Source organism: Peromyscus californicus, unplaced genomic scaffold, assembly GCF_007827085.1.
Source record: "Peromyscus californicus insignis strain IS unplaced genomic scaffold, ASM782708v3 Scaffold_6__1_contigs__length_162567912, whole genome shotgun sequence".
NCBI lineage: Eukaryota > Metazoa > Chordata > Mammalia > Rodentia > Cricetidae > Peromyscus > Peromyscus californicus.
The window spans coordinates 17,309,848-17,322,416 of record NW_026294584.1 but is presented as its reverse complement, the minus strand read 5'-3'; the positions used below and the strand labels follow the sequence as shown (position 1 = coordinate 17,322,416).

Genomic DNA, 12,569 nt, shown 5'->3' with positions numbered 1-12,569 from the left:
CTTTTCCTTTTTTTCTTTTCAAAAATTGCTTATCTTTTATTTTATGTGTATGTGTGTCGTTGGGTCCTGCAGAGCCAGAGAGGGCATTGGGTCCTTGAAACTGGTGTTACACACAGTTATGAGCTGCCATGCTGGGACCTGAACCAGGTCCTCTGGAAGAACAGCCAGTACTCTTAACTCTCATCCCGAACTATCCCTCCAGCCCCTACTGGGTTGTAATTCATTCTAGGGATTAGTTGATTTCCCATTGGAGGACAAATGGGTTGTTTCTAGTTTGGGAACAATTACAAATAAAAACTGTTATGAATATTTATGTATAGCTTAATTAAAAAAAGATTTATTCATTCTCTTTTATGTGTGAGTGTTTTGCTTACATGTATGTATGTGTACTACATGTGTGGTTGGTGCAAACGGAGGTTGGAAGAGGGCACTGGATCCCCTGGAACTGGAATTACAGATGGCTATGAACCACCATGTGGGTGCTGGGAACTGAACCAGGGTCCTCTGCAAGAGCAACAAGGGCTCTTAACTGCTGAGCCCTCTCTCCAGCCTACACACAGGTTCTTATCAAGGTTTAAGTTTTCATTTCTGTCTGACTTGTAGTGAGTGACTGCTAGGCTGTATGATAAAAGCGTGTGTAACTTCTAAGCTGCTGGAATTGCTCTCCCACGGCACTCTCCCACAGTGTTGCATGATGCAGCTTCTCTGCATCTCCATCAGTACTCTTTTCTGTCTGATCATACATTTAATGGTAGCACCACAAAGGGCTGTGTCCTTCCCACCAGGAGTTAGCTGACATCACTGGTAGACTGACTGCTTGAGCTGGAGGTGTGTGGGAGGTCTCTCCACTTTGCAATGGAGACTATCTTCTGGAGAGTTATTTCACAATTATGTAAATATCATCTAACAAGGTTTCCACACTAACTTTAGCATCCACCACTGATTACTTGATTAGAAAATCATGTTTAATAAAGAATTCCTTAATTCAATCACTCCTTCTAGAACATTCACTAGGTGGCATTCTACTGTAATATTTTACTTTATTTATCTATGAATATGACCTCAAGAAGTCTTTGTTTTCACTCTGCTTCATAATCTATCACTATCATTTAGGTTTTTTTTTTTTTTTTTCTGTGTGTGTGTGTGTGTGTGTGTGTGTGTGTGTGTGTGTGTGTGTGTATGTGTGTAGGTCTCCCCATGAAAAGTTTTGTCACACAATACCTGGCTAGTTGCCTTGAATTCAAGAGATATGACTGCCTCTGCCTCCTGAGTGTTGGAATTAAAGTCATGCGCTATCTCATTCAGGTAGTTTGATATTTAAATGTTCTAAATTTGGCCAGTGAGAAAGACTTCACATTCTCTTATGGGAGACCATAGAGACTCCATAGTAAGGCCTTACTCAATGTCAGAAAGTCTGAGCTTGCTTTGCCCAGCAGGGGCTGCATATGGGATGATTTGGCCAAGGGTGTGGTTATCAGGTGTTTTGAAGGGTTTACACTTGTTGATACTTTATACCTCGACCTTGAAAGGGGGAAGTCTTTTGCTCCTTCCTCCTCTTGCTGATGTATAAAAAGCCCATCATGATTAAAGTCGAGGTGGTTGGATATTGACCCAGAGCCCTCCCGAAGCTATCCTGTGTCTCTGTCTTTCTCATCATCTCTGTCTATATTTCCGTCTAATACTTCCTCATTCCTCTCCCCTTCTCCGACACTCTTTATTCTATGAACATTTCTTTACTGAAGAGCAGGAGATTCTAGGTTTCACCCTGTGCTTCCCATGCTCTAGCCCCAGAGTCCCCAGTTTCCGAGGAACTACAATACTTTTGAAGGAAGAAAGTATTTAAAAGCCAAGACCTGGGCACACTAAAGCTGTGAGATTTTTAATTACTGGTTTACTGTTACTGGCAGAGGTCTTTTCAAGCTATTTCTTCCTGATTTTTTTTTTCTTTCTTCAAACACTGGAGAATTGAACAAGACTTTACACATGCTAGGCAAGAAGTCTATCATTTAGCTACATCCCAACCTCTAAAAAACTTAGGTTAAGACACAAAGTTCTACTAAGAACTTGCAATCTTCTTGCGTCAAGATCACAGCTGTGTGCCACAATGGTCAATGAATTTGAATGAATTTTTTCTTTTTCATTTTAGTTTTTTGAGACAGGGTTGCTCTGTAGACCAGGTTGTCCTTGAACTTAGAGATCCACTTGATTCTGCCTCCTGATTGCTGGGACTAAAGGCATGTGCCACCATGCCCAGCTCTCTTGAATGATTTTGATACTTTTTAAAATAAAAAATAATTAATTCTGTGACTTTAAAATATAATGACAGAGACTTATGGTATTTCATTATTATTTTAAAAATTTTATAGGTTTGTGGTATATGTATATGCTTGGGTAACACCCATGCCTAAGTTACACTGTTCTAGGCTACATTCAATAGTAACAAAGCAGTAATATACAGACAACAACAAGGTGATTTTAAATACGACTGATATTCTAGTTTGAATGTGATATGTTCCTCACAAACTCATGTGTTGAACACTTGGAACACTTGGTCCCCAACAGAGAAGATCCTATCTGGGAAGGTTCTGAAAACCTTAGGAGTGGGGGGGGCCTCACTAGAGGAAGTAGGTCCCTTGGACATGTCATTGAGGTTACACTTGGTCCCTTATCCCTTCCTCTTTCTCTCTTATCTGCCATGAGGTGAGTAGCCTCTGCCATCTGCTCCTGATACCATGACATTATGCCCTTGTATGGAGACAAGGACTATGGACCAAATTCTCTGAATCTCGGTCTAATCCCTCCCTTAGACAAACTGTTTGCATTATATTCTGTCCAGAGATGGCAAGCCTAATGAATACACACGTAGGTAGAAAACAAGACTAACTTAACTGGCCAATGAGGCTCTGACCAGAGGCTACAGGAAATTAATGCCTGATTTTCTCTAGTGCCAGAGCATGGATACTTTAATCCTTGTTTTCTTTGGGTTTTTTCTGTTTCTCATTTTTTAACTTCCTAAGTTTGGCGATTAACTCATTAATTTTCAGTGTTTCTTACTTTCTAACATAAGGTAAAACATCTAAAGTAATATTTTTCTCTATACATTCTTAGTGGTTCCTGTTAAAGGCCAACCTTCACGACTCCAAAACAAATCAATAACCCACCTTTTTCTTCCTGTTCAAAAAAATTCTTTAAAATAGTTTTGTTTTAATACCTGCTCTTGTATTCTCCGTTCCAAACAGTTTAATAATTCATTAACATCTCTAGTGCCGAGAGATGTCAGATCCGTTCGGAATGCAGCTAGTAATACGCTGCGTTCCTTCAATAGTACATCCTGAAGGGCAAGCAGAAGTTCACCTCGCCAATCTGAGAGGCTCTCCTGAGACTGCAATTGGTCACAGACCTGCACAGTGCAAAACATGAAAAGTTAGTTTCCCAATAAGCATGCCTTAAATATATTTCAGAAATACTTGTCTACTAACCAAAATATATTTTTCAAAAGTTCAAGAGAATATTTTCAGGTGTGAAAAGATACAAAGTAATTCACATGAAACACATATAAAAAGATAACTTACTCTATAAGATGTATTATTGTCAGTAAACATGTAAAACTACCTAGAAGCAAAATATTCTTTAACTACCTCAGTCTGTCTTTGCACTTGCATTTTGGAAATTAAGTCTTTAAGAGATGAGATAGTAGAGAGGTAAGCTCTCCTCTCTTCCAGCCACGACTGTGAAGCCTGCTGTGCGGACAGGTTCTCTCCATCATCATCAGGGAGGTCCGCTATAGAAAGCATCTGCACGCCCTCAGTATGGACAGCTCTCAACAATCCCTAGAAAAGAAGACAAAATGAGGACTTCAGATGGAAAAGTAAGACATGTAAAGTCAAACAAGCAGCTTCTCAACCTCAACTGACTTAGGCCACTGTAGACAAGAAACTGGATCCCAACACTGCCAGGGTGTCTGCTTGCTGTGGAGTGGTGACTGAATCTTAACTAATGTCTTCTCAGAGCTTGTACTTCTAAGTTCCTTCCTCTATTTGGCTAACACACTCGGTCTAGAATTAGTGAATAGTCACTGATTTGACCAAAAGAAATAATGTGGCAAATACCTTGCATCTCAAGACTGCTTTCATGATTGTGGCAAACAACACCATGGGCAATAAAATATGATTTTAACATATATGTTGTGTGGCACTGCTGCATAAGAGAGAATGAGTCTTGGTGCTGGGACACTAAGAGCGAGCCCAATTTCCCCAACAAAGGAGCATTCTTTTTGCTTACGGAACAGCACATCAAGTGTGGTACGGAAAGGAAAGAGGAACTTTGTCTTAAATCTATGCTAAAGAAAGGTTGATTTTCTGACTTCACAACCCAGAAGAGCAAGCAAACCCACAAACAAATGCATTGTCCTAAGCTCACAGGTTATTTTTGTGTGTCATTCATTGCTTACAACATCCTTGCTTCCAGCAGGGACTGTAGACTTCCCGGCCATACCTTACACAAACACATACTGTGTGAGTGTCATAGAGGGGTTACAAGGGAGAAACAGGGAACACAGTTTAAGAGCAAAACTTCATGTTCAGCTTAGCTTGTAAAGTTGATTACATAGGAAGTCTAAGGTATAGTAATATTGATTACATTGTTTTTCTTAAAGGTAAGTCAAGTAAGCTGAATACAAATGATCTCAAAGTATCCAACTATTTGGTCACATGGTTAGGAAAACATCTGACTGAAGGCAAGATATAAGAGGCATTCCAGAAAAATCATTTCTACAACATTCTACTGTAATATCTATGAAACTTATGAAATAAAGTGAAATAGATTTCCAAGGATACTATTAACTATTCAATTCTTTCTTCGTAGAGGACCTTTCTATGTAAGTGTGGAAATGACCCTGGCTAAGCTAACTAAGGGGTTTTGTCTCCAGTACCTTTACCACTTTGGGAACTGTACCAGCTGAACTTTCACCTTCTTCTTGACCTTCTGATGCCGTGTCAAACCCCTGACCCCAGTCTGATTCAGAATCTAAAATCAAGAAAACAATCATCTGTAATTACACATGTGCATGCACATGCAAAGTAACACTTTTTAAACAAAGAATATTCCATTTGCTTATATATTCCAGGATTACACAACTTACCACTTGAACATAGTTCTCTAGTTTGGTGAGCATTTGAATATGTCATTCCAGGAATGGAGGACGCCTAATTAAAGAAAACAACAACAGAAAGTACAAGACTTTACAATTTATTTAGTAAAAATCAGACCCAATGAATCATTCATCCATTTTCTGATATAGTTAAGGGAGAAACACAGACATCAATTTATTCTGTCACACTGTCTTAATACACAAATATCAAGTCTGTAATTTTCCTCCTCATGGATGTTGCCATAGAAAGGAACACTCATGAATAACGAAATCACAGTAGGCTCCAAACCCACACAGGAACTTCATGATTTAACTACACAACAAGGAGATGCCAAGTTGTGATTATGTCATGAAAAAAGGTATTATTTCTCAGATCCTTTTAAAAATTCTCTTAAACACTTATAATATTGAGAGGAAAATGACAAGAGGTTGAAAACATATTCTATGAAAGTCAGGTACCTGTTTAGATTTTAAACACTGGGTCATTTTCTTTAAAGAATTACATTCTTCAGTCAGTAACTGGATTGCAACGTGATGTTCTCTCTTCAAAGTTTCAGCTTCTGAAATATGTCTGGATTCCATATTCAAAATTTCTGCAGCATGGATCTCTTGTGTTTGTTCAATTTTTTCAGTAAACTGACTGATGATTTCTGTGACGTCTTCTGGGGAACAGTCACCCCATAATTCAGTCTGACCTGGAGGTTTAAGGATCTGTGGCAGCTGGTTACTGCTGCTAACCTCACCATCTCCCTCCGTTGGGAGCCCAAAGCAGCCATCTACAGAAAGTGGCTTGGACATGATGACTTTTCCAATTTCTTGTTCTCCAGTCCTATTTTCTTTTCCTAAGAAGTGGGATACTTTCTCTTTGTCATCTGTAAGCTGATCATTAACTTTGCTTGCATCTCTTTGAAGTGATGTTATATTGTGTTCTTTTAACTAAAACATAATGAACAGAACAACAAAGAAATCAGTGAAGTCTTATGTGCATCATACGTAGAACTTAGGATGAACACGGGGAGTGCACAGTTCATTCATCAACGCTCATTTGCACCAGAACAGGAAAATCACCCAAAGACCTCACAGTTTCCACACTTTTGTATACACTATTGTAAAAGAACCTGTGTTCAAAGCCCCGGCATACATATGAAAATCTGGGCAGGGCTATGTGGGCCTGTAACTCCAGCACCAAGAAACAGAGACAGACAGATTCCAAGAGCTCACTGGTCAACCAGACTAACTGAGATGGTAAGCTGTTCAGTGAGAAACTCTGCCTCAAGGCAATTAGGCAGAAGGCAACAGCATACCCAACGCCCTGCTCTGGCCGCTTTGTGTGCAGGCATGGGTGTATATATTTGCACACTCAGGTGCACACCCTAGGGAACTTCAACAGGAAAGGGAAAAGTATCATTATTTTGTGTTTGAAATACAGCCTCTGTTACAGCCTCCGAGATAGCTCAGTGGGCCGGGTTTTCACCGTCAGGCCTGACAAGCTGAGTGTGAGAGCTGCAGCTCACACAGTGTACGGAGAAATGACTCCCACAAGTTGTGCTCTAACCTCCAAAAGCACGCCAAGGAATGAGTGCAAACTCCCACTCCCATCCCCAAAATAAATAAATGTAGTAAAAAGGGAAAAACTGTCACTCATATTTATTCTGACAAACAAATTTGAAGCAGGCATACCTTGTTATCTGTTGCGAGTTTAAGTTGCTGCTCGAGTTTAATAAACTGCTCATTTAACTGGTCAATTTTAGCGTCCTTTTCTTGTATTATTTGTGCAAATTTCCCAAACAACATGGGCTGATCATGAGTAAACACGGGATTAGATTCCTTCAGGGCAAATTCCAGTTTCTTCATTTCATCCTAGGGACAAAAATAACTGTCATAATTATATGATCGTTACATGCCATTTTCAGAACATTCCTTTAATTAAGTCTGATAAAAACATAGTGTGCATATAATGAAATTAAAATAAGATACTGTATTTCAATAATTCTTAAAATATTTTGATAAACAATCTCAAATATTTTCATTTATGACATATTCAAATGTCTAGGTTGAGCAGCAAATAAGTTCTATGCAAATCTATTTGCCTACTAATGTTGCTGCTAGCCAATACTTATAAGAATACAAAGGATCAAAAATGTTAATTATTTTTAAAGCTGCTTACTTTAAAGAGCTTGTTTTCCTGCTGGAGCTCTTGCAGACGGGTGGTGGACTCCTTCCTCTGTATTTCTAGCTGCATGTGGAGCGCCTGAACCTCTTCATTCTTATTCTCCAGCTCTTCTCGGAACTGCTCCAATTGCTCTTCTAAGTTAGAAATCTGTAGAACCAGTTATCCAAGAGGGAAAAAACAGAAACGAAACCCACATCATACAAATGCTATCGTCAAACAGAAAAGTGGCCTATTTAATTTACAAAGGATGTATGTTTAAGACATGAGTTCTATTTAATTTACAAAGGATGTATGTTTAAGACATGTGAATGGCAATAAAGGAAAATGGTTTTCTAAGCTGTGTTTATCTGCTTAATTCTTAAACTTGCTCAAAGTATATTTTTCTGTTTTTGCTCTTTGAGACAAGGTTTTTCTAAGTAGCCCTGGCAGTCCTGGAACTTGTTATGCAGACCAGGTTAGCCTCAAACTCAGAGACATCTGCCTGCTTCTGCTTTTCCGAGTGTTGGGAATAAAGGTGTGTGCCACCATACCTGGCCTCAAACCACAAAAAAGATTTTAAACTTTTTTTTTGACTATGTGTATATGAGTTTGACTGAGGATAGTAACAACCACTTAATCAACTACTTTATAAGTACTTAATAAACATTTAATGAGTGGATTTCCAAATGTCTATTTAAGTGATGATCAAAACTGCTACATTAAAAACAACTTAAGATGCAGGAGCAGAGCCAAGTGGCAGCTAGGTAGTTTACCGCCTTACAGTCTAAAAAGGAGTAAATGGTTGCTTATACATTGCATCACAGAACTAGAACTCCAGTACCAACAAGGCAAGGCTTTAAAGTCAGCCGAATAATTCCAGTAAAAATAGTACAATATTAGCAATAACAGTCAAATTTGAGGCTGGGCCGATAGTTCAGATGAGCAAATATGAGGCTTGAGCTGATCCTCAGCACCCCATGTAAAAAGGCAAGGGTGGTGTTGTGAGCGTGTAATCATAGCGCTGGGGAGCTGGAGACAGGAACATCCCTGGGGCTTGTTGACAATCAGCCTAGTCTAACCGTTGAACCACAGGTCCCAGTGAAAGACTCAGTCTCAAAATACGAGGTGATGGCTCCTGAGGAGTGAAACCTCAGGCGGCCCTCTGGCCTTCACACACGCAGCCCCGCCACGTGCACGTACAGTCACACACCATCAAATATACACTCACACAAGACCTCATTTGATCTGTAATTGTTCCCATTACAGAGAAGAAGGAAAAACTGTAAGAAGAATGGTATGTCCCGAGGTCACACAACTACTACAGGAGTCTTCCATTCCAAACTATCATTATCCTGCTTCTAATAACTAATGTTGAAGACTTTATCTACATATTTTCTGTAACACTGGTATTTAACTCTGTAGGTACTTAACTATATTAGTGATTCTGCACATATAACTATCAGTTTATTGCTGAGAACAGTGATGATCACATGTTTATCAAAGCTATACACTAGTATGTATGCCCATTCTTATCTTCCACAACAACTCCTATCTTCTGCAACTGCTTTTAAAATAAGGTATTATAAAACACACACACATAGCTATTTAAGTTCAAAACTGCTGCCTACATTACATGGTATGCCCACTCTTTTAATGTGTCATTTTAACAGGCAAAATCTTAGCTCTGGGACCCAAGGTTTGCTACTCAGGGTGAGCTGGGAGCAGCAGAATTAGCAGCACATGGAAGTACACTGGATGTGTAGCTGCTTGTGCTACACAGAAAGCCTGTCTTCAGCAGGTCCCTGGGTGACTCAAAGGCACATCAGAATCCAGAAGCACTGACCTATAGCACCAATGTCACACTATGGTTTTCAGGCTTCCCACCAACATGCCAAATCCATCCCTAATGTTTTGCCAGTACTGTATCACAAGGGAGTTAAAATGAGTGAGATCTGCAAGAATTTGGTTCTGTACTAAGCATTAACTTCTCTTAAGACTCAGTTTACACATGGGTGATATGAAGACCCCGGTAGAGAGTATTTAAAATACTCCTCGGTCCCTCCTAGCACTAGGCTTAAAACAAAGTTAACTACTACTTACTAGTACAGCCTGTAAGCACATTAGCAATACAAGAAATAAGATTTACTGAAGGCACCTTTTTGTAAAAGAAAATCCATTTCCTTCTTTTTCTTTCTCTTTTTTCCTCCCTCAAGACAGGGTCTCACTATATAGCCTTGCCTGTCCTGGAAATCACCAGGCTGGCCTTGAATTCACAGAGATCCACCTGCTTCTGCCTCCCAGGTGCTGGGATTAAAAGCACGTGGCACCACACCCTGCTAGAAAACCCACTTTTTTTATACATATAATTTTCTTATTTAAAAAAAAAAATCTTGAGACCTTTAAAGATTTCTTTCTATTCATCTTCCATTTCAAGTAGTCTAACAAATTTTAAAAGATATTTTGTCCAAACTCAGGCTCTGAGAGTAAAGTCATTTAAAATTTGATCCATATAAACTTTTTTTTTTGTTTGTTTGTTTTTCGAGACAGGGTTTCTCTGTGTAGCTTTGCACCTTTCCTGAAACTCACTTTAGAGAGCAGGCTGGCCTTGAACTCACAGAGATCCGCCTGGCTCTGCCTCCCGAGTGCTGGGATTAAAGGCATGCGCCACCACCGCCTGGCCATATAAATATCTTATATTTATATCAGTTATCTGAAAATATTTGCCTACTTTTCAGAGCAAATGCTTAAAGTTCTCTCCTCATAATGCATGCTTTGATGCTTTCTTTCACAGGCTGATGAGTGGTACTGCAGAACACCTGTCACTGTTAGTAAACTGCCAGTTTGCTACCCATTCAGGGCAGTGGCTCTGTGCACTTGTCTGTAAAGAAGGGAGCTGGATGATGTGCTCTCTATGGTTTCTAGCAGTCTCAGATGACTACTGATTCTGGGTAGAAAAACAGGCATCTATTGAATACTTAATTCAAGAAATTAAGGTAGTAGTAGAGCTACAGTATATTTAAAAAAATACTAAAAATAGATGGTCATGGTGGTACATGCCTGTAGTCCCAGCTATTGTAGAGGCAGAATAAGGAAGGTCCCCTAAGCTGCAGAGTTTGGGCTCAGCATAGGCAACACAGTGAGGCACCATCTAAAAACTAAAGAAAAGAGAGGCTGGGGAGAGGATTTGTAAGTGATCACTGTGAAAGAGCGAGGGCTGGGCTTCAGATCACACCATTCACACAAAAGCCAGGGGGACATTTTGTTTCCTGTGGTGCCAGGAATCCAACCAACATCCTGTGTTCCCCAGACTAACCCTCTACCACTGGCTACTTCCCTAGCCTTTCTAATTAATGTCAGATCAATTTTCCATATTTTACATAAAAAGGCAGGCTCTTTGCTTTCATGAAATACCAAAGCCAAAATAAACAAGAACTTTCCAGATAAATATATGTCAGTATTAGGTGCCAGTAAAAAGTAATTCTTGTCCTAGAAAGGATCCTTTCAACTACAGTCATTTGTATAGATGCCTTTTTCTCTATGAGTTCTCTGAACATCATTTTAGCTGATGTCTCAATTATTTCTGTATCTTTTAAAGCTTGTATTGACACTTCCATATTATTTAAATCCAACAAACATTTGAAATATATTTAATGTCCTGAAAAATTATATGGAGACAAATATAATTTGAACAATTTTAGGGCTGGAGAATGGATCAGTTGGTAAAACACTTGGTGAACAAGCATGAGATCTACTGAGTCCATGTAAAGAAGCCAATCATGGCAGCCCATGCTTGGAATCCTAGCTCTGGGGAGGTAGAAATGGGAGGATCTCTGGGACTCACTGACCAACCAAGTCTAGCCTGACTGCTAAGTTCCAGAGAGATACCCTGTCTCAAAAACACAAAGGCAAGGTGTGTCTGGAGACACAGCTCTGTGGTCAAGAGTATATCCAGCTCTTATAGAAGACCCTAATTTGGTCCCTAGCACTCTTGTTAGGTGCCTCACAAAGTCATGCAACTCCAGTTCCAGGGGAGTTATACCCCTTTCTGGATTCTGGTGGGTGGACACAGATTCACACACCATAGAAACACACACAATTAAAAAACAATAAAAAGAAATCTTTGAAAAATAAAATGAGGTGGACAGGTCCTGAGGAATGATTCCAGTGGTTGACCTCTGTTTCTACACAAAGGTCCATGAGAGCATGTACTCCTAAATATTTTTAAAAAGTCATATCCACATCATTAAGATGTATTTCAGAAGAAAAAGGTTTAAATATATTATACATGAAGTAGGAAGCTGAATTTACTTTTGAAATTACTTTTGTAATAATAATGAATTTTCTCTTTGAAGACAGGGCTTTGCTATGTTGCTCAGTCTGACTGGGAATTCCTGGCCCCAATCCTTCCAACCACCTCAGCCTCTCGAGCAACTGGGATATACCACCATTCCCAGCTGGATGTGATTCTCTTCAAGTAAGGGGGTACAGAAAAATAGGACTGTTCTTCTCACTGGTGCTGTTGTTAGTACTTGTGATGTTGGGAATCCTAGGTGCTTGCACAGGCTGGGCAAGTGCTCTCCGATAATGAGCTACACGCTCAGTCTCAGTTTAACGTCAACCCATTATTTTAATACCATTCTTTACTTATGAAATAGTGTGATAATCTCCCAGGAAAATATTTTCAATAACAACAACAAAAGCTGACAAGACACACAGCAGAGCGGCAATGACTTAGTGCCCACAGTACGGGCAGCTGGAGAGAAAGGGACCAGCTCACCATGGTCCCACACTACCAGCTCTCTATTCTCGTCTCCAGTCAGTCTACACCGGCTATACTGGTTCTTTTTTCATCTAAATGTCTCCCTGCTTCAAGGTCCTCTCTCCATGAACACAGCCTTTCATCAGCTTATCTATTCAGTTCATTATCTCCAAGGCCAGTCTTCAAGGCAGTGAACTGGGAAACACTCAATTTTGCTTTCAGACAATAATGCACTCTGTTCAAACGATACTTTCAAGGTAACTGATGTGAAATAATTCAAACCACATTTGTTGTTTAAAAGAAAACTTCTTACCTCTCTTTCTTTTCTATCTATAGCATCCCGTTCAGCCTGCAATTGAACTTCTAGAGACAATTCAGGTTTAGTCTCGACACCTCCAGACTGCTTCTGGTCATTTATCTAGAAAATACATAAGAACTTTCTCAAAACTTCAGACATCACACTGATTACTCATTGCAATATTTTTTATTTATTTAGCAGTAATTCTATT

At 39.5% G+C, this 12,569-nt stretch overlaps 1 protein-coding gene across 1 annotated transcript in view; it reads right to left on the bottom strand.

Annotated features, from left to right (window-relative positions):
- Nucleotides 1–12,569, bottom strand: part of Akap9 (A-kinase anchoring protein 9) — a 121,126-nt gene that overhangs the window by 19,056 nt on the left and 89,501 nt on the right. Inside the window, 8 exon segments of the mRNA XM_052721235.1 lie at nucleotides 3,212–3,400; nucleotides 3,639–3,830; nucleotides 4,931–5,025; nucleotides 5,141–5,204; nucleotides 5,609–6,085; nucleotides 6,830–7,009; nucleotides 7,317–7,469; nucleotides 12,374–12,478. Coding sequence (XP_052577195.1) covers nucleotides 3,212–3,400; nucleotides 3,639–3,830; nucleotides 4,931–5,025; nucleotides 5,141–5,204; nucleotides 5,609–6,085; nucleotides 6,830–7,009; nucleotides 7,317–7,469; nucleotides 12,374–12,478 — 1,455 coding nt within the window.